Raw genomic sequence first — 22,226 nt, 5'->3', positions numbered from 1 at the left:
TCTAATACTACTACTGTCCACCTTTTTGGCGAGCTGCAGTATTTGCTGCAGGGACGCGGGTGGCGCTGTGGGTTAAACCACAGAGCCTAGGACTTGCCAATCAGAAGGTCAGCGGCCACATGACCCGGAAGCTGTACGCCGGCTCCCTCGGCCAATAAAGCGAGATGAGCGCTGCAACCCCAGAGCTGGTCACGACTGGACCTAATGGTCAGGGGTCCCTTTACCTTTACCTTAGTACCTGCTGCAGCCGTAGAGTTAGTTGGCCAAGCTGGATTGCATTGCAAGGAAGGCTGAAATCGTAACTCCACTTTTCAGGAAGACACACCAATGAATTTGATGTGATTTACCTCTGAGCAGACATGGGGCTCATTGAGACTTCCTTTTGCGGCACAGGTCCATGCTTCAAAGCTCCGTGTCCAAGCACTATAACAAAAAACCAAAAAAACCCAACCCACTGAATCAGAGCAAACGGCAATACATGGAGAACCCAAATCACTGCTTGTTCTGATTCAGTGTTATGGAGTGGGTTTTCCTGGGGAAAGCGGCAGTGCTTGGATGTAGAAGTTTTAAAGCATGGACCTGTGCCTAGAGAAGGAGGGGCAAAAGATAAATGTGGATGAGCCCATGGTTAGGCTTCTGCTGCAAAACATTATCAATTTTACAATGACCAATATGCCAGTTCTAAATATTTGCTCTAGCACACATGTTTCCATGCTCCAAATCAGTCTATGAGCCGTCAGAAGATGAAATACAGATAAACTCCATTAAAATTAAAATTCTAAAATACACAGACCTGGGCCCAATAACAGGAATAAGTAAGATGTCAGGAAGTTTTGGATGCCGAAGAACTGGAACAGGAAGACTTGTGTACTGCTACATATGGAAGAAGAAAAAAGTATATTTCTTAGTTTTGGTTAATGAAAAGGATCTGAGTGTTTTATAGCCATTTTATTCATTGACATTATTTATTTGTCATTATTTACTTACTAGGTTTCTTAACATCCTTCATCATGTTGTTTCAGGGCAAGTTAAACAATTTAAAACAGGTTTTTTTTTAAAAAAAAAAACACTAATATTTCCATTAGACAGAAATGTTTAAGGTCACAATACATTATGGACTCTCTAATATAGCCATAGTGCTAATGAATCAAGATAGTTACAGCAGTGATGGACTTTATTTCAGAATTTAAAAATACAGAGTTATCGTTTTTAGTTACTCTTCCTTATACAGGTATGACCAACCCATCCATTTCTATTATTATTAGTGACTACAGAAAAAGCGTGCTGCCTTGCTTCTTCGTTCATGGGTGCACTTAGAAACTGGCACAGATCCAAATCAAACAGAGAAAAAGAAAAACCCGCAGACTGAACGTGAAGGAAATCATGTTTGCATTTCCCCCCCCCTTAATTTGCTGCTTCCCTGCATGAAAAACTCCCTGCTCATTAAAAGCTGGCATGGCAAGAAAAGCTTTAGCATGGGCTCCATACTAATGTAACCCTGCTCTTGCCATGCATAAGCTGCCTCTAAATTCCAAACAATCAAGCTACTTATTTGCAGGAGGACAGGGGGCACTTGGATCTTCCTAGGCAGGAAAAAATATTGCAGCATTTCATAATGTCCTGCTACACAGAATCTAAGTTGCACCACTTTTAGTGAATTAACTGATGGCAAGACAAGTAGTAAGAAGACACTACACAGACCTTGTGGATCTCTTCAGAAAGCAGACCTCTTACATCGTCCACAGATGCCAGGTGGGTGTTCACTCGAACAGTTGTGAAAGCTGGTGGATGGGATAAATTATTTAACAGAGATTCATATTTCCGTTCGGCTTCCACTGCACCCAAAGCAGTTAGCAGCTTAAAAAAGAGAAGGAAATACATTAGATCAGCAAAAATAGTGGCTTATACTATAATCCCAGGAGTACAGAATTGTTGATTCAAACTCAAGGCACAAGCCAGTTAAGCCACGGTATATCACGATTGGATAGAATCACACTAAACTATGGTTTAGATAGGTGTAAGTCTAGCCTCTTCCCAGGTGTATACACTCTGCCCCCCTTACCCTCTCAAAGTGGTAGAAGTTCAGAAATTTCCACTTTTAACTATGGTTACTGTGGTTAACATTAAATACAGTTGGTTTAACTAAGCAAGCTTCAGAAACCATGGTTTGAAGTTTGCTTGTTTAGAACCAACCAGAATTAGGGTTAATCACAATTTGTTGGTATGTAAGGATGACATGACAATCCGTGGTTAACCAAAAACAGAAGCCTCCAAACTCCTCCCCTCCGTCATGTTGGAAGAGGAAAGGGTAGGCAAGCCTAGGAGGACACTTGACTTGTTCACGTACTGCGTAACAAAAATTAAGCATGATACCTCTTACAGGCTGCATTAGGGTAAAATGGCAATCCTAAACATGTGTACTAAGATAAAAGTAAATCCATGTAGGATTTGCTATAAATTAAAGTACACATTATTAACCAACTGATGAGCAACAGCCTAAATGGGGAAGAATTTAATGGGAATAAGCAAGCATGATTTATCTTCTGTTTTGTTCAAAAAATCGATTTTGTTAAAATTGTTACCCACCACGATCTTCTGTGGATGGGATGAATGATTTTAAAAAGCATTTATTGTGAATATATTTTTTTGCCAAAAAGATTAACCAAACTTCCCTTTGTGCTGGACTGGGAGGGCGGATTCAGCAGAAGTATACCCCCACTGAGCCCTGCCAGTCTCTGCCCGCAGAGTGGCATGGAGCTCTCTCTTCTGTCAACCAAATGTGAAGGAAAATGTAAGTGCCACCAACAGAATCTCTGCTGGTGGACAGTCCTCAAAGGGGAATTCCAGGGAGGGCCTGAGCTGACCTAGGATCCACTGGATCCCAAACCAGCCCAACTGTCATCACGGTAATCCACGTGCTGCCTCCACCCACATTGCATTCTAGCTGGCGTGTGCAACAGGGCTCCATCAGTGGCTCCGTTAAGCTCCGTCAAACAGTGGCGGGGGTCAGAAATCCACCCCAAATCTTTTAACTCGGACATACCAAAATAAGAGAGAAAGTGTGCCTCATTAAATTTTAAAAAATAAATACAGTGGTACCTCGGGTTACATATGCTTCAGGTTACAGACTCCGCTAACCCAGAAATAGTGCTTCAGGTTAAGAACTTTGCTTCAGGATGAGAACAGAAATCGTGTTCCGGCAGCGCAGCGGCAGCAGGAGGCCCCATTAGCTAAAGTGGTGCTTCAGGTTAAGAACAGTTTCAGGTTAAGTACGGACCTCCGGAATGAATTAAGTACTTAACCCGAGGTACCACTGTAAATGACAGGTCTCATCTGAGCAGCTACCTTAGCTGGAACTAAAAGTATTCCTGACAGCAGCCATCACACACACACACTTGTGTACCTCTTCCAAACATCTCCTTCCTTGGACTCGCTTTACAGTATTTACCTCATCGTTTTTAAACGTAGCCCTCAGGTACTCTTCAACCTTTGCCCTCAATGAGATTTTGGGGAAAACAGACATAGTCTTTACTGTCTCCTATTCTTTTTGGAACACATCTGGAGAAAGAAAATCATTTTCACACGAACAATTCAAAACCAAACAAATTCAGATTAAAGAGCTTCATTTATAATCTTTTTCTCCTACATTGTCATAGAATATGAAAAAAAATTAAGGCAAGACATAAGTAGACATCGTCAATTCACCAACTTTAACATTCAGCCAAACAGTGCCATTCCCAAAGTGAACGATGGTTTATAGCAGTAATAAGCTGCATTTTGTCTGCTATATGTTGCATCTGGTTGTATCATAAATTATGTAATGTAATGATAATTGAAGCAATAATTTAATATTCTATGAGAATGAGTGGCACTAAATAAGCTAAACGGTCCTGTACAACAGTTAGTATGAAGGAAGCATGAGGAACAAGGCCAAGATTCCAAGCCCGTTTTTAAAAATGGCCTGCCAATAATCTTATCATTGCATCCATCTTTTTCCCTCTTGGATTGGCATGGAAATACTCGGGGGGCCAGACTCGTCCAGGAGTGAGCAGTTACTAATCGCGAACTTTTTCGGCTGTGTCCACATTTCCATTTACTGTAGCGCACTCGCTGGATTTAAATTGCTGGATTTTTCACCTGTGTTCACATGACATTACCCAAAACGCCTAGACACCCTGCACTTTACTGGGAAATGCCGCTGCTCGATTTGCTTCACGCAAATTTGAGCCCCTAATTCGCCTCTAGTCGGTGCAAAACAGGCGTGGCGACATTATAATCCGATTTGAAACGGGGAGGGGGGGCTTTGGAGTACATGTTAAATTCGGTCCCGTGTCCACTTCGCCTCACACCTCTTTCCACCCGTTTTAAAAGGGGTGTGCGTGTGTCCTCGAGGGAGGCCATTTGCAAAGGGCTCCCTTTTCCCCTCAGGAACCGAAAAGCAGAGCCCGCCTCCGTCGCGGCTGCCTCGGATGGGGCGCCACCTGCTGCCGGGCGCCGAGAGCGACCCCGGCGGGGATTGAACACCGGGACGTGGCTTCCCCTCTTCTCCCCGGGCTGGGGCTGAGGCACCGGGGTCCGCCACCCCGGGGGCCCTCATTGCTGTCGTCCTCCCGCGCCCCTTTGCCTACCCCAGCGCCCGAGCAATGCCGCGCCCAGTCCCTGCCTTCGGCCTCCCTCCTGCCCTCATCCGGGGAGGCGATAGGAAATGCCGCCCCGTCCTAGCCCAGCCCCGCCTCCCTCCCTCCTTCTACTTGGGGAGGGCCCCCCTCCCCAGAGCACGAAACTGAAGTTCTTTCGGGTTCCTCGGGAGTAAGCTCCGTTCAGGGTAATGAAGCTTTCGCTCCAGAACGTGGGCGCCCACGGGGGAGGATGTGGTTACCAGGCGAAGAGGGGAACGAGGGAGGCAGTAGCCAAAGACTTGTAACTATTGCGGGGTTGGGAGTCCCCCCCCCCGCAAAAATAATAAAACCTTCAGTGCCCGCAAAAGAGGGGTGCTTTTCATTTCAACTCCCCACCCCAGCTCACAATTTGCGGGTGTACGAATCGCATCGAAGACCGGCCAACAAGCCGACCACACAGAGACGCCTCTCGAGGCACAAAATAGCAGCGGATTAGAATTCATGTCCGGTTTGAAATGCTCATGTGAAGATCTCTATCTAGAAGGGAGGCCAGTGGTTATTTTGCTGTCAGGGGCATGCACTCTGCGTATGCTCAGAGCCCTATTGAATGCAGAAATGTGCTGCAACACGTCGTGCGCCCCACCCACCACCCCCGCTGCTTATCATTTCCTCCCAGGATGGTACTTGAGCCTTTGTCACAGGAGGGCTGTGTGCCCCCTGCCAGTGACCTATCCAGGAAACTGCATTGTTAGGTGGGGTGGAAAGCCTGCCGGTGGCTCCGGAGAGGTTGTAGTCGACTTATATCATCAACAACCATTTTTGTCAAGGGTCAAAGCTTAGAAGAGTTATAGTCAACATCTGGAGGGCTACAGATTTCGCAGGAAATGTGGATCTGTGCCATTTTTATGGGGGTTTTTTGATAGTGTGTTTTCCAGCTCCACTCACTGTTTTCCAGCTCCACTCACTCCACCTGGGCTGAGCATGTATTATCAACATAGTTGCAGCATATTTCTGCCTTCTCTCCAGACCTAATGAATATACATGGATTCAAAATATTTTACAGCAAACAGCAAAACATTCAAAAACCAAAATAACCAAGAAGCTCATAATAGCTACTAAAGGTAAAAAGGTAAAGGGACCCCTGACCATTACGTCCAGTCGTGACCAATTCTAGGGTTGCGGGGCTCATCTCACTTTATTTTTCTGTATATGGCATTTATTAACATGACAAAGGCCTTTGACGCGGTAAATCGCAATGCCCTGTGGACTGCCCTCTTGAAAATCAGCTGCCCAGCTAAATTGTGAACATCCTTCAGCTCCTCCATGATAAAATGACAGCAACAATCGCAAATAACGATGGCTCTCAAAGTGATTCATTCAGTGGGATCAGGCGTTAAACAGGATTGTGTTATTGCCCCAACTCTTATTTTCATCACCATGATCCTACACTTTGTTGAAAGGAAACTCTCCACTGCAGTAGAAATCAAATCTAACCGATGGAAAGCTCTTTAATCTGAGTAGGCTGAAAGCAAAGAGTAAAGCTACCATAACTTCTAACATAAGAGATTCAATATGCAGAGGACAACATGTGTGCACACTGAGAGGATGACCTCCAAGCCATCCTAAATATCTTCGCAGAAGCTTACGAAAGGTTTGGCCTATCGCTCAACATCAAAAAAACCAAAGTACTGCACCAACAAGCATAAAAACCCCCTCTGCAGCGCCACAAATCCAACTCAATTGTGTAATGTTGGAAAGAGTCAATCACTTCTCCTACCTGGGCAGTTATCTTTCCACAAGGGCCGAATGATGCCGAAATCCAGCCTCGCCTGAGCTCTGCAAGTGCAGCTTTCTGCAGTGTGTTTCAGGACCGGCACATTCACAGGGAAAGCAAAATGCTTGTTTACAAAGCCACTGTGCTACACCTTACTGTATGCTTGTGAAACATGAACCACGTATAAATGCCATCTCCAACGCCTCAAAAGATTCCATCAACAGTGTCCTCAGAAAATGTTACATATCGCTTCGGAAGACAGTCGAACTAATGCCAGTGTACTGGAAGAAGCAAAGAACACCAGTGTCAAAGCAATGCTTCTGCAACATCAACTTTGTGGGACTGGTCATGTTTGGATGCCTGATTATCGTTTTCCAAAGCAACTACTCTATTCTGAACTTAAAAATTGAAAGCGTAATGCTGGTGGTCAACAAAAGAGGTTTAAAGACTCTCTCGAGGCAAATCTTTAAAAATGTTTTATAAACACCGACAATTGGGAATCACTGGCCTGCGAGCGCTCCAATTGGAGAACAGCCTTTACCAAATGTGTCATGAGCTTTGAAGATGCTCAAACTCAGGATGAAAGAGAGAAACATGTTAAGAGGAAGGCATGTTTGGCAAACCGTCACCGTGATCAACTCCCAAGAAACCTATGTCCCAACTGTGGAAGTACATGTGGATCCAGAATTGGCCTCCACAATCACTTACAGGGTGAGTGTTAAGACCGTGTTCATGGAAGACAATCTAACGCAGCTACGAGTGATCGCCAGAGAAGATGAATCCCAGGGTAATGGCCCTATGCCACAATCCCATGCACATTTACTTGGGAGTAAAACCCACTGAACACAGTGGGATTTACTTGCAAATAAACATGCATAAACTTGTGCTGTCAACAATATTGATAAATCTATATAGTTATTACACTTGTTGATGCCTCTGTAATCATCCTGATTCTGTTAATACTTGGTGAAGAGAGAAATAATCACATTTCCCTTCTACTATAAGCTTTCTGGGGTCATTCTTAAATGGTTGGCAAGGAAAAATAGGTTAAAAAGATACTTCCTGAATGCTAAGATCCAAGTTTGAGGCCAAGCGCTCTTTGACGAGATTTAAAATCACAAAAGCATGCAGCAAAGTAAAGCGTTGAAATAAACCCATTTAAAATATGCCCTTGTGAGTTCCTTCCAACGTTTCCCTTTTCCCTCAGCATAGAAAAATCTACACATTTAGGAATGGTTTACTTACAAACTCTCCAAAGGTCAGGTTCATGTGATTTCCATACATCAGTCAGAAAACACAGGCAGTACAACTTGCCTCAGTTACAGTGGTGAATTTTCCTAAATTATTGGTACAGGAACACAACAATGGTTTGTATGAGCCATGCAGCTAAGATGTAGCAACTACCTTAGCCTCTTCACACACTAAGTTTCTCTGGTAGACAGAAGGCAAACAAAGGCATTAATTACCTCCCACCCATGGTGAGAGGGAGTGACCTAGCTAAACTTGGCAGGGCAGCTTACTCTATGGCATTAACCCCTTCATGCATTAATTAAACTTAACCATGTTAGTTATATGAGACTGGTTATCCCATAATTCTCTAATTGCAGATTGATTATTGTCTACATGTGTACTTTAGGAGCAAATTACACTATAAAAGCTCAAATGTCTTCCTCCGCAGGATGCCAATTATTAGGACCTAGCAGACTCTATTAAACCTTATTACTACTGTGGCTTCAGGAGCTTCTACATGGCTACCTACACCTTTTCTACATAATCAAATATGCTGACTTCAAAGTGCTGAGTTGGGCGTGGCGTGAGCAGGGGAGTTTACTTGCACAACTGAGCCCTCGTGGAGACTCGGTAGATTACAGTCCGAACTTTAAAAAATAATAATGAAAATAGCCTTTGACCGCCACTATTCTCCATGCGAGTATCTTCCGCAACGGAAGTCAGAAGTGAAAATCGACTTTAAGCCACGGGGCGCGATATTCGTATCAGTCCATATATAAAAATCTAACTCCGTGTGGAAAAAACCGGCTGTCCCTGTCAGGAACCTTCTGAAAGAGGAAAACTATTCACCACGGGCGTGGGAAAACAACGCCTCCCTCACGTCCGGAGCGGAGGATGACGTCACTCTCGCGGCCCCGCCCTGCCCCTTCCTCGTCCAAAGGGAAGCGGCGCAAGACCGCAACGATACTAGTCACTTCCGGCGCCTGGTTGAACCAATGCCAACAGAAAAGGCTCGGCTCTCGCGCCCCTCATATGGCGCCGCTCGAAAGAAAAGAGGAAATGAGGTTTCGCACGTAATGTCCGGGCGGGCGTATCAGCTTTCACCGTTTTTTGAGCAGGACCTTTTGAAATCAATGACCACGACTAAGTCACGCCCGCCCATTCCGTGCTCTGAACACCCCGCCCCACACTCTGTAGGTCAAGGGAGGGTGCGCGTGAGAGGGAAACCGCCACCCTAATCCCAGTTTCGGCCTTTCGTCAGCGGCAGTCGTAGAACGTGCGTCTTTCCTGCGGACGCGGTGACGTCAGCGCGCCTTGCGGAAGGGCTCTCGCGTCGCTGCCGTGGTCGAGAATAGGAGGAGGAGGGGGCGGGGCGGGGCTTAAGCCCCTCCCACTTTATCCGCCGCGTTGGCCACGAGAAGAAAGAACCGACGGAAAGGAGGGAAGACGCTCGTCAGCAGCAGAAGCAGCGGAAGAGGAGGAGGAGGCGGTCGGCGGTTTCTGCTGGCCAAGTCGGGATGGGCTTGATATTTGCCAAGCTGTGGAGCCTTTTCTGTAACCAGGGTGAGTAGAGCGGGGCTGGGGCTGGAGGGGCACCTGCGCCGCCGCTACCGGGGCTGCTGCTTTTGCTGCTCCGTGTGGCATTTTTGCCCGGAGGGTTTCGTCTCGGGGCGGGGGGGGGGGTGTTTCCCGGGCTGCCCTTTAACGGGGGAGGGGGGTCGGGGAGATTGGTTGAGGGAGGGCAGCAATACCGCAGAGGAAGGGAGAGGGTCGTGATCCTGAAGAGACCTGGGGAGATATCTCACTTGTGTCTGTAACAATTAGGGCTTTGCATTGGGTGGGAAGCGGGGTATTTATTGAGCCCTTTCTCCCAAGGAAGGAGGGGGCATCGTCCATGGTTCTCTTCCCCTACCCACCCGCCGTATGCTCACAGGAGCCCTTGGAGGTAGCTGAGGCCGAGAAGGAAGAAGTGTATGACTGGCCACTCGGGGTCTTTTTCTGCGGGGACTTGAACTTGGGTGTCCCCCCCCCCCCCAGTCTTGGATCTCCTATGTTACGGAGGTGTACGAAAAAGGCAAGAGTGGCGTTGGGAGAGGGGACCGTTTTTATTTATTTTGACAGGGCGGAGTAACAATAGGGTAAATACAGTAATATGGGGGGAATGGTGGGCTGAGAAAGGAAGGGACTGTGAAAAGTTAATACAGTAAAGTTGGGAAATTAGGGGAGAGGAGGCCACTTGCTGTGAGTAGGAGCGTCCTGTCTGTTTGAGCAAAGGTGTTTTAATATAAACAGGGCAACAAGGACTGGTTTTGAGTCAGCGGGAAGGTGAGCTGGAGAAATAGGTATGATGAATAACAAGGGTGAATAATGGGGAGGCCAGGAAGTCAATTAGCCTGTAGATTGTAAGATGCTAAGTGCCAGCACATTTCAACCAAATTCAACTGGTAGTATACAGAACCTGTGAACAGGAATGTGGCAAAAAGTTGGAGTTTGAGTTTTCCCCAAAATGTAAAGAAATTCCATGAGTTCCTCAGCCTTGGCTGTTGGTGAAATCTGTGCAGGAAGTAATAAATTTGTGTTAAAATGTTGCAGTGTCTGTAACAACTTGCGAACCACCTTCTTTCATTTTTCTTTTGTGTTTCTTGAGAAAACACCCTGTTGAATGCATTTGCAGAGAACAGTCATATTGCCAGCTGATCGTTTTTCCTTTTCTCTGTTCAAATTTGCAAGACATATATGTTTTTGTCTAATCTTATTTTAAAAGCTTTGCCCGCAAAATAAATGCATCTGTGTTCTCCAAGGCATGGTGGTTACTATTTTTATACAACAGCAATCTGTTTTAATTTTAAAAACTCCAGCAATGCAGCATCTGCCTTGCATTCTTTAAGCTAAAATAGCATGCCAGATATATACATGAAGAAGCCATTCTGATGTCATTCCTAAGGTGTGGGGGGTGCCATGCAAAGCTGCCTTAGTGCATTCCTTTCTTAATGGAATACCTGTTAACATTTTATGAGGCATAATCAATAACTCCACTAACTTGAAGGTACTGCACAAAGAATTCACACAAACATACATTGTTTTAATTACATGGTGCTGATATTGGACCTCTGAGCTAAAGAAACTAACAGTGGTTTCATGTAACGAGATTGATGCAACAGCTATCATGCAAGACTTGCTCATCCCATGGATGTGTGCAAAACCTCTTGCCCTAGTGGTTGGCCACCAGGGTGTGATGAACTTCATGAGGTGTTTTCTCACTTAAGACACGCTGCTTGGATTTGCCACCCTGTAGAAACACTCGGCTTCCATATGCAGACCTAATGTCCGCACCACTCTCAAACTACTGCCAAAAACAATACCTGCTTGGCAGTAGTTTATTCTGTAATGGCTTCATTGAAAGACTGGTAAGAATAGCGGAAATGGTGTGGAGAGCGACAGTGGTAGGTTGTCTTAGCAATGATACATCTTTGCAAGAATTGCATTGGGGAAAGAGGGAAGACCACTGAGCTTGATAGCTCTCAATCTTACCTTTATCATGGGCTGCTGAGGCTTGGAAAGGTAGACTTCCAAGGAGCTAGTCTTCACTCTTTATTTGCCAACTTTGTCTTGGTTGGTAATGAGCTCATGGGCTTCTAAGTAATTCATACTTGCTTTTCAATGACACCTGTTGACTTTGGAAAACAGCCATAGAGGCATCATTGGCTGTCAAAAGATCACTGTTGTTTTCTATCCTAGATACATCTTCCAGTCTTTGTGGGGAGGGAGGTGCTCATCATGTTTGGAGTAACAAGGATGGGGCGGGGGCTCAGATCTAATCGCAAAACACAGCAAAATTAATCTATGGTGAGCCAGAAAAGACTTGGGTGGATGGGATTGAGTTCTTGAAAATATGGGTAGAGGTTGTCTTACCTAGTTGTATATGGGAAATTCTTATTGATAGCTATCCAGATGGGCATATGAACTACTACACCAAGAAAAATCTAGAAGCATCATTGTATTACACTTTCATATCATCTATAGTATGTGATAACCTCAAGTTTACAGCAGCTTACAACTGTTCACTATTATGTATTGTAGAACACAAAGTAATAATTGTGGGCCTTGACAATGCTGGAAAGACCACCATTCTATACCAGTTGTAAGTATTTTAACAAGATAACATTCATTCCTTCAGATATGATACTGTTCACAATTCAGCCAACACTTGGAGCAGGGTTTTTAAGCATAAAAATAACTTGGGACAGCCTGTCTGTCAAAATATTTGAAATTATCCAGCTTCAAAAGTCTAGGAATCCTGTTGTCTTTGAAGCTTGATTTTTTTCCAGGCTTGAGCAGATACATGGAAGCTTTCCTATGATCTTCCAGTATGTCAGACTCTCTAATTATGACTCATTCATAAATGCAGAGAGTTTATACAGCCATCAGTCAGCCCAGCTATTACCATTGGTGGAAGGATAAAATATTATGGCTGACCTATCACCTACTTGGGTTACAGTATAATGTTGGCAATACAATGTTGCTTGAAAGTATTACTTCACTATAGTGCAATAGCTATTATAACTGTCAGAAGCTGTGGCTATAAAACTGGCAAACAGGTAGCTGGCTGATACTGCTTACAGGAAGATACAGATAAGCTCTGAAAAGGGGGGAAACCATTTTGGTAGAATCTTGCTAGTTATCAAATAGCTTTGCTAATCTTGTTACATATAGAATGTTTTGCATTATGTAACTCTAAGCAGGGTGGATAAAAATCAATGATTTTTTTTATTTAAATCATTTTAAAAAAAAATGGATTTAATTTTAAAAAATTGCTTTTGGAGGAAAAATCTTTCTATTTAAGTTACATTATAGCCCAAGGCTATTCATCAGGAAATAAAGATTTGTTTAAGTTTTTCATGTGTGCTAAAACTCAGCCTAAGTTTTTTTTAAAAAAAGTTTAACCACATCAGTTAAAAAACATGGATACATATGCTATAATGTCATTGTTTTAGTTAAATAAATTGTTATTAAGGAAATGATTATTTTTCTCCTTCCAATAAAGTACAGGAGAATAGTTGTCCAAATATAAACAGTTAACTTATTAAACCTCACAATAATTATTGGTCTATGTATTTCTAATAGTATAAATCAGTATTTTTTGATATAACTGTAAAAACTACTCTGAAAATTTATTATTCCAAAAACGAAACCCTTATCTTGTTGTAAATATTAAGATTATACCAGCAAGAATGAGTCTTTCTGTAAAAAAATAAAAATGATTTAAATCATGATTTAAATCGATTTGATTTAAATTAAATCCACCCTGACTCTAAGGGTGCATTATAGAATGCAGTATATAATTGCTTACCATCTTACTGAAGGAACAGTTAACTTCCTCTACATGGTTGTGCCCAAGGATATACAACCATCTTAATAAAAGGTAAGGTTGTTAACACAGTTAGCTGGCAGCTCTCTTTGATCACAGATATACCTATTCATGATGAGAGGCAGCTGTGAGCTCACTACCTGCCTTCCAGATCATCGGAATTTTCTTAAACAGTTACAAGCACACACCTGTGATCATATGGAAGAATTTCACGAAAACCTAAAACCTTTTTCTCAAGAGCTTAAATTTAAGTAAAAATAAAATTGAGCATTTTCAGATAAATTCTGATTGAGCTATTTTCTGTACAATCTTCTTTTAATCCAAAGACAGGAATTGTTCTATGATGGCATATTTCTGTATGGATGACCTTGATAAACATACAACTTTTTTCATCCCCTTTAGCCTAATGAATGAGGTGGTTCACACTTCTCCCACTATAGGAAGCAATGTTGAAGAAATAGTAGTTAAAAACACCCATTTCCTCATGTGGGATATTGGAGGACAAGAGTCTTTAAGATCGTCCTGGAATACCTATTATTCAAATACAGAGGTATGTTGATGCTGTTCTTAATTTAGGCAACCCAAAAGACACAGGACTGTGCTGGCAAATGTGTGTGACAATTTCCTGAGGGTTCCATCCACCTTGGCCCACGAGGCTTAAGGCAAGATCCGAGAGAGAGGAAGGGAAGTAGCTGAGGAGAAAGCAGTAGAAAAGTTTTTTTGTATTAAGCCTCTGAAAGGCTTTTCAGACCATAGGAAGTGCTCATCCCTTCCTTGGCCAACCATAAGAATGAGCTCTTGATGTTGATCTCTGGCAAATATGAATGACGGGGTTGAACTGGGAAGCATTCCTGGCTCTTTCTAGTGTGTGTGGAAGCAACAAGGGTCCAGACACAGCTCTTGTTGCTATTGTCATCTTGTTTTATTGAGCTCACTTTCCCTGCCCTGTACTGCCTCAGATAGCAGTAGGAAATTAAAGAATACTGTGTACAGGGGCCTTCCCACTTACACAGGGGTTGTGTTTCAGGCCCCTTCCCCCATTAGCAAAATATGTGTAAGTAGGGAGCTTGAAAGGTTTTTTTTGAGTGGCTGTGTTTCCCCTCCCCCTTTTGTTTGGAAGGGTAGGAGCCAAGCAAGAGCTATCTAAGGGGCAGCAGATACTCCTTTCCTTTCCTCCCCCCCTCCTCGCCCTCAGTCTCACCAGGAAAGGCAGAGAAGCCGCACAGCTGAGCCCACTGCAGGGAACGGCTTCCTGCCCATCAGTTGTTGAGCGGGGTGGCGCAGCAGCAGAGAGGGCTCCTGCATGCCATTTTGGGTTCAGCGCTGGAGCCTGTCAGCTTTTACAGAAACCTTTTTTGCTATCCACTTTGGAAACAGAATATGTCCCCCCCCCCCCACACACAGAAAAATATCCACAAGCTCTGTGACCGCAGAGAGGCTGGAAAAGTCGTGCAAGCGAGACCTGCTGCAAAGCGTCTTCCCTGCCTCTTAGGTGATGAGCGTGGTAGCGCAGCAACAGCAGAGGCCCCTGCATGCCTCTTTTGAGCCCTGCTCCTTCATAATCTAAAAGAAAAATCCGTCTTCAGGCTCTAGGGAGGGTCTCCTAGCAAAACACGAGGACTCTCTAGCTCTCTCTCACCATCTCCAGGTTTGAATCACAACATTTATTTCCCAGTGCGCAAGTTGAACACATGGTGGCTACTTTTAGCTTTTTGCCCACCTTCTCCTCTTTCTTTCCACAGTTTATTATCCTTGTAGTGGACAGCATTGACCGAGAGAGACTATCTATCATAAAAGAAGAACTATACAGAATGTTGGCACATGAGGTACAATATTCTATATTCTCTGTGTATTCTAAGAAGACAATAGTTGGGACACGAAGCATTGCCCAAAATATTACACAAGTTGAAATGGGCAGAGCCCCAAGTTTTGCTACATCCCATACAGTGTGAAAGATTTCTTGCCCCTCAGGAGCAGTTTTTCAAGAGATGCAGGTGGCTGCAGTAGATAGGGGAGAGAGGGTTGGAAAAGAAGAAGGCGGGGTGGGGGTGGTTCCCTTATGTAAGTCTAGTGCCTTTTGCTTCGAAACAGCATATTTGGATCCAAGCTATTCTTTTTAAAAAATAGCCACAGAAATGAAGAGCATTAGCTAATCTCCACAATCCTATGCATGTTTACTAGGCTTTTGTGTTCAGTGAGACTTCTACCCAGGAAATTGGGTACGGGATTGCATCCTAATTGGTTTTTTTTAAAAAAGTCTAGTACTTGTCTCCATATACATCGTAATGAATTCTGATTTGGTTGGCTTTAACTGAATGTGTTGAGACTGGTGATAAGAGTTGATGCTTTGGAAGGAGAAGTGTAGCAGGGACAAATCTACAACCTATGCTTATGGAGTTGGCAGAATTGCAACAAAAGCAACCTTAAATATAGTGGAACATATAGTGGAAAATATCTATTTTTGCTTTCTTTTTTTAAAAAAATCAAGGATTATGTAGCTGTTAGGGCCATGGAAACATACATTTTCTAAATACACGTCATTTACAGGATTTGCGGAAAGCTGCAGTTCTCATCTTTGCAAATAAGCAAGATATGAAAGGCTGTATGTCGGCAGCTGAAATTTCCAAGTACCTCACCCTTAGTTCCATAAAGGATCACCCATGGCACATTCAGTCCTGTTGTGCACTAACGGGAGAAGGGTAAGTAGTCATAGTGTTAAATAAATGCTTGTGTACAGAAACTGGCAACTTGTCGGAAAGTATTCATGCTCGACAGGAAGCCATGGGTTAGCACAGGAATAACCAATGTGCTGCACTCCAAACGTGTGAAAGCTAGAATGAGCCCAAGCAAAACCTCAGGCTCATGTGCCCCTCCTCCTGATCTCGAAAAATCAGACACACAGCTCCCACCCCATCACAAATAGAATTAAATCAAAATGTTTATTCAGCTTTACGCCCATCATGAAACACAACAAAACAAATAAAATAAAATAAAACAGCGGACTCGTACAAGCCACAAGTAGTATAACACAGTTCTCAACTCAGAAGGACAGATATTAGCCATTCATAAGAAAAGTTTAAGATTAAGATTAAAAGAATTTTAGGCACTACACTAAAATCAATATCTGATGTAATTATAGAAAATTCTTATAACTATCAATAATCAGCTAACATTCCATTCCGTCTCTTGTACGAGAGGACGGCTGTTAGGAATTGAGCAACCTGTAGGGTAATATAAGGATCCACATCTTGAAGAACCCAGGCCAGCTGTGGGTCTACTGATTTGTCAGACATAGGCTGGATTATGGAGTTTAGTATACTAGCACGGGCTGAACTGTACAAAGGGCAGATAAACATAACATGATGTAGAGATTCAGATGTTTTCATTTCACACGCACACATTGAAGGGACTTGGCCCTTAGTGAATCTATGTCTCAGCACGTTTGTTGGAAAGACATTAAACCTAGCTCTAATGAAGGCATATCGGTGAGACGCGGCCGTAAGCGATGTTAAGTAGGACGGAGCGCAGTAGATAGGGGTTATGCTGAAATTTAACGGCGAGCAGACTCCACCACCAGCTACGAAATTTTGGTATAGCTCCACATCATCCAGCCTTTGATTTATACACCTTTTTGCCACATTTAGATCCAGTTTGAGCAATTCAGTGGGCGAGATCTCATAGGACAGCAATTTGGCATGGATTTTTCCTGACCACAAATTGGTGAAGTCATCTCGCCACATGCATTGAATGAGATAGTGGTTCGGGAGTTTATGCCATAGGGATATCCAATAAATCAAAACTCTCCTCCATATAACTAACTCCACTGAGGGGATCTTCATTTCTAAGCGGATAGCCGCATTACTTACGCATGTTGGTAATTTTAGAAGTCGGCGTAAGAATTGGCTTTGAAGTGACTCTAAAGGTGAGAGATTTGCAAAGGCAGCCCATAAAGGTGCAGCATAGGCCATTGTGGCCATCACTTTGATGCTATACACTTTCAAGGCCGCAGGGATGAATAAGGCCCCCTCAGAGTAGAAAAAACAGAGGAGGGAGTGTGATAGGGCTTTTGTCTTGTTTGGAAGATATTCAACGTGCGCTTTCCACCCTAAGTTATATTGAAAATAAATTCCTAAATATTTAAATTTATGTACTTGTTCGATTTTCGTGCCCTCCAGTTTCCATGAATAAAGTTTTCGACTCCTTGAAAATATCAGTACTTTGGACTTGGAATGGTTGATAGTCAGATGATTAGAATGGCAATATGTCGCAAAAATCTTTAGTGCCCTCCTTAAACCCACTCTGGAGTAAAAGAGTAGTACCGCATCATCTGCGTAGAGAAGTAAAGGACAGCGGTAATCTGCTATACGAGGGGAGTGGATAAATTTTTGTGAGTCGGCTAATGGGTTCCTCATATCACTGATAAATAAATTAAAAAGAAGAGGCGCTAAAATACAACCCTGGCGTACACCCTTATTTACTGGCACTGGGTATCACAAATAGAAGTGTCTTCCACTTGTGCAACCACCCCTTTGGATTAAATCCAATATTGGGATGGATTCCCTACTACAATTCCCAAGCAGTATCACCTGCTTGCTGTGCCATAAACTTCAATCCCTCAAAGTATTCCCAGATAGCTTTCAGAAAGACCTTCAATTACCAATGTGCATTTGAACACACAATTTGTCGTAATAATAGAAGTGTGTGGTTTTTTCCAGCAGCACACTCACATTTATTTGATTCAAAATATTTTATTTAAAAAAACACACGTTTTGTAAGATGGTTTTAATACTTTGGTAACATTAAGTAGAGAAAAGCAAAATCTGTACAATTGGTGACACTTAGCATAGTGATTTTGCACCCTGTATGTTTATTATTAAGACTTGGGTTTTCTTCCCCTTTTTCAGATTGTGCCAAGGCCTGGAATGGATGACTTCCCGAATTGGAGTAAGATAACTTCTTTTCTGGAGTCAAAGTGACACTTACCTATGGACAAACTCCTTTGCGGTACACTTGGCTGCTGAGGCAGCAACAAACTTAACTTAAAACTTCTGAAACCTCCACAAGCAACACTTGAATCAAGTGCAGCTGAACTTAAACTCAAAAGTATTTTTTAACATTTTTAAAATGCACTAATCTTGAATGGATGAACAAGTGGGACTATATGAAAGCTCTCCTATATAAGCTAAATGACTGCCTTGTAACAATTTGCCATTGGAAATGCTCCTTATTCTTGCTGCTTACAGTAATCGCCTCTAACATAGGTCGGTCTCCTTCCTTTCCTGTTTCTATGCTGCAACAATTAGCTTTAAGAATCCCAAGGTTATGGGTACTAAAGACAACGTGATTCCAGGTGATCGGAGTTCAAATATTGATGCACACTACAGGAGTTCTCTAACATTGAAAGTTATTTATTTGCTGTTGTTGCCTTTTTGTTTATGTATTGCATTTTATGACTTGGTGAACATATACCTTTTTTAAAAAGAAAAAAACTTAAATTGACTGCTAAGTGTTTTATATATTCGGTTTACCTGAATTTTTTTGTTTTTATTTTTGGTAAATCAGTGAATATGCTGCATGTTGGCAAGGAGGACAAATTGAGTGCATTGTGTTTTAGCAATGCAAGTTTAAATAGGGGAAAGTGTTCAAATAAGTGGAGGTATCTCTTCTCTAACAATATTGTCTCATAACAGTACGTGAAAGCCAAACATTCAGCAGTTGTATTTATTTTCTGTATTACCCAACCTTCATCCTTAAGGTGCCAAGGAGCATTGCAACAGTTTTAAATAAAGCATTAAAATGGCTCACAATCACAAAAATAGGATGGGTCCTACGAAGTATACATCTCAGGGTGTCAAAGGCAGATAAAGAGTTATGTCTTCTGCCCCAAAAATGTATAGTGAAGGAAGGAGGGAATTCCACAACTTGGGGTCTGCCACAGTGGATGTGCTCCCGTAGGCCACTGCACCCCTGAATATCTTAGGGTGGTTTAAGTACGCCTCTGCCAATCTTAACATACAAGAGGATCTGTAGAGGAGGAGGTGGTTTTTCAGATATCTGGGACTGAGTTGTTCAGGGCTTTAAACACTTAACATGAGCACCTTGAATTGGACCTGGAAACAAACTGGCAAACCAACACAGCTGTTTTTAAGGTGTTGTGTGAAATCTAAATGAAACCTCAGCCATTAATCTGGCTGCTGCATTTTGGACCAGTTGTTTTCAAGGGCAGCTGCACATAGAGGCCATTGCAAGGATCCAGTCTGTAAGTCACTAGAACATGGAGTGCAGTGGCCAAGTCATTTCTGTGAAAAGGGGACTGTAGATGGCGAGCCCTTGCCCCTGAGGCCTCCAGTAATGGGTCTGAATCCAGGAACACCCACCCCACCCCCCACCCCCCGACTGTGGACCTGCTCCTTCCAAGCAAGTGCAATCCTTTGGAAAAGCCAAATTTTTCTGGGTATTCCACTTGTCAGTGAAGTTCTACAATCGGATTCTGGATGATTGTGGCACATAAATCATTTATTTGAATTAGGTCTGTAAAGTATGCACACACCTTGAAATATGAGGCCTAGCTACATCTCCGTTGGAGAGAATTAGAGCAAAATGTAGGCTTGAAAATAACTACTCTGTTGGCACAAATTGAACTAGCTTTTCTGCAAAAAGCATTATCTAATGCATTAAAGTGGTTTGCTTTGTCGTCGTCCCCACACCAAGAAATCACTGTAAATTTTTCAGTAACTGTTTTCTGTGGTGTTTTTAAATACCATTTTGTCTGCCTTCTATAATGTCAATTGATTCCCCTCTCGGTTGTTTTCTGTCTTAAGGCAATGCTGGTAATGTATGTGATCTGACACTTAGCATTACGTGAAAGCTCTTGTATTCAGTGTTTCCCTGAAATGCCAGACAACTTCAGAGGCTGCAGAACAGCTGCTCTTTGTGGCTTAACCTGTGTGTGGATTGGGGTAGAAATACTGTATTGCAACTGGGGCTGAACTGAATTTCCATTGGGTTCATTTTCTCCCTGTGAAGGTGACATACTTTAGTGCACACAATTTTTTCTCTCCAACCCCCAACCCCCGCCCCCGGGCAAATGGTGTTCTGTAAGAAAAGATCCCCTCACACTTTGGAATTGTCATCTCCCTCAGCAATTCAGTTTGAAAGCAATTGTTATTTGCCTCTGTTGTTGCAATGTGTAAGGGATGAACCCTCATGTCATTTTGCCTTCTTTCTGTTCAGCCCATAGCATGCCAAGCAACGGTACAGTAGCTTTCATCACTGGGCTTGTCAAAAAAAAACATGCAGTGAGATCTGGGCTTTTTTCTCTTAATGGTGTCAACTCCTTTGACTTGCACTGTCGAATATAGGCACATGTTCCTGTAAAATTAGATGTGCAATGTTATATTTGCTAAAGGCCACACGTGGCAAGAGTTAGAGGTATAAGCTAAGCATCAAACCGAAGACCTTTGTTGGGATAAGATTAAGCTGCCTTATATGTGTGAAGCTCCTTGTTCCTGTAGCCCAGTATTGTTGACTCGGGCATGGGTCTTTCTCATCACCTGCAACCTATTCCTTCTTTAAGCTGGAGATGCCTTGGGCTGAATTTAGGACCTTCTGCATGTAAAGCATGTATTCTGTTCAGCTATGGTTCCTCCCAGTCTACGTTTTCATATCTATTGAAATATATTTAGAACTTTTTTCTTAGCATCTTAACAAATACATTTCAAATGAAGTCTATTTCTGATCTTAGTCCCTGGTCATTAAAAAAATTCTTCAGGGATGTTTGTGCTAAATTGGAAGAGGTTTTTCTTTACTGCTACTGTCTGTTGAGAATACCATGATTTTTCCAATTTGCCCTGCCTTCTTCATCTTGGCTTTGCTCAAGAGCTGCACAGGAACTGTGAATTTACCATTAGGCAAGGAAGCATTCAGTGTTTAATCTGTACTTATGATGCCACAGGGTTTGAAAAACATAGCCCTTTTTGTCCAAGATAATGTTTTGTCATTTGATCACTCACATGGAAGTGTGGTTTATCAATCTTGTACACTTTTTTATAACAAATGATCAGCATGGTATTGCATTGTAATTATTTTGTTGGGGTGAATTAAAGTGCTTGGCTGTGTAAAGCAAGACTTATGTTTTTTACACTTACAAATGCTGCTAGCAGTGAGTGCAATATTTACTCTTAAAAGGGCAAGAAGGGAAATGGGGGCTGATTTGCCAGTAAAAGAGCTCTGCTAGGGGGCATATGTACAGTAATTTTACATGCATGTAAACTGGCTCTTTGGACTGGAACCAGTGCATCTATTTTTAACTTTGGTGTGTTGCAATTTGAATATTTCAACGGCAAAAAATTAGTTGCACCATTTGAATTGAAAAAAGAACACAGAACCAGCATTAAGGGGAAAAACATGATGAGGGAGAGTGGAGATGAGTGCTCTAGCTGCACCCCAGTGCAGCTGCCCTCCATGAATTGGAGGGATAACTTCTAAGAACATAAACACCTTGCTGGATCAGGCCAAAGGCCCATCTTAGTCTAGTATCCTGTTTGCACACTGGCTATGTGAAGCCTGCAAGCAGGACATGAATGCAATGGTGTTCTCATATGGGAATATGTGATCTTTTAAAGACTATCCAAGTTTGGTGATCGTCCTTACCTCTTGTGGGAGTGGATTCCATAGAAACCTGCTCTATTCTGGTAGGGTCCCTGTGATTCCCATCCCCATGATTATGCCTCCAACTTGTGAAGGGTACCTGCAGTGGTGGGTAGAAATAGCATACTAATCCTTACTCTTCGCCATCCCATGAGGGATTTAGATTGTCTGGCTAGTCCAGCAAGAATGCCCTTGTGTGATAAAGAATTAGCCTACAGTGCTTAATTAGCAAAGCTTCTCTTTAGAATACAAGCTTTTGTAGAAATGATGCTTAGCTTGTAAGCTGGACGATGTGACTTAGACCATTGGCCCACCTAACTCATTATTGTCTACACTGGTGGGTAATGGCTCTCCAGGGATTCAGATGAGGGGCATTCCCTGAAACCTTCTGTATGCAAACAGATGCTTTACCACTAATGCTCTTCTGCATACCACTTTTTCGTGGATCACTTGGTAAAATTCTGGAGCACATCAGAACTTGACCTAAGAATGTGTTTGAAAAAGGATATTTTTCGTCTTTTCTTTTGAAAGAGTGTTATGGTTTTATTTTACACTGCGTATGTCAGAAGGTGTTTTCAAGAGCTAA

At 42.8% G+C, this 22,226-nt stretch overlaps 2 protein-coding genes across 22 annotated transcripts in view; one reads left to right on the top strand and one right to left on the bottom strand.

Annotated features, from left to right (window-relative positions):
* The window catches only part of NSUN6 (NOP2/Sun RNA methyltransferase 6), a 30,299-nt gene extending 21,510 nt beyond the window's left edge, over positions 1-8,789 (bottom strand). For 4 of the 21 annotated variants that reach the window (XM_077936868.1, XM_077936889.1, XM_077936890.1 and 1 more), the window contains exons 1-5: positions 7,639-8,462; positions 6,397-6,674; positions 3,449-3,558; positions 1,702-1,857; positions 794-873 (exon numbers count right to left, since the gene is read on the bottom strand). In XM_077936868.1, coding sequence (XP_077792994.1) covers positions 794-873; positions 1,702-1,857; positions 3,449-3,523 — 311 coding nt within the window. In that variant the 5' untranslated portion in view covers positions 3,524-3,558; positions 6,397-6,674; positions 7,639-8,462. The other 17 variants (XM_077936875.1, XM_077936871.1, XM_077936872.1 and 14 more) reach the window with 17 other exon arrangements.
* Positions 8,790-9,013: 224 nt separating this feature from the next.
* Positions 9,014-21,112, top strand: ARL5B (ARF like GTPase 5B). The gene is made up of 6 exons (XM_028749856.2): positions 9,014-9,186; positions 11,704-11,764; positions 13,394-13,541; positions 14,734-14,817; positions 15,539-15,690; positions 17,896-21,112. The coding sequence occupies exons 1-6, from the start codon at positions 9,141-9,143 to the stop codon at positions 17,942-17,944; spliced, it is 540 nt and encodes a 179-aa protein (XP_028605689.2). The 5' UTR covers positions 9,014-9,140; the 3' UTR covers positions 17,945-21,112.
* The last annotated feature ends 1,114 nt before the right edge of the window (positions 21,113-22,226 follow it).

Source organism: Podarcis muralis, chromosome 12, assembly GCF_964188315.1.
Source record: "Podarcis muralis chromosome 12, rPodMur119.hap1.1, whole genome shotgun sequence".
In the NCBI taxonomy this organism is placed as follows: Eukaryota; Metazoa; Chordata; class Lepidosauria; order Squamata; family Lacertidae; genus Podarcis; species Podarcis muralis.
The sequence above is the reverse complement of the archived record's forward strand: the minus strand, read 5'-3'. Positions and strand labels throughout refer to the sequence as shown.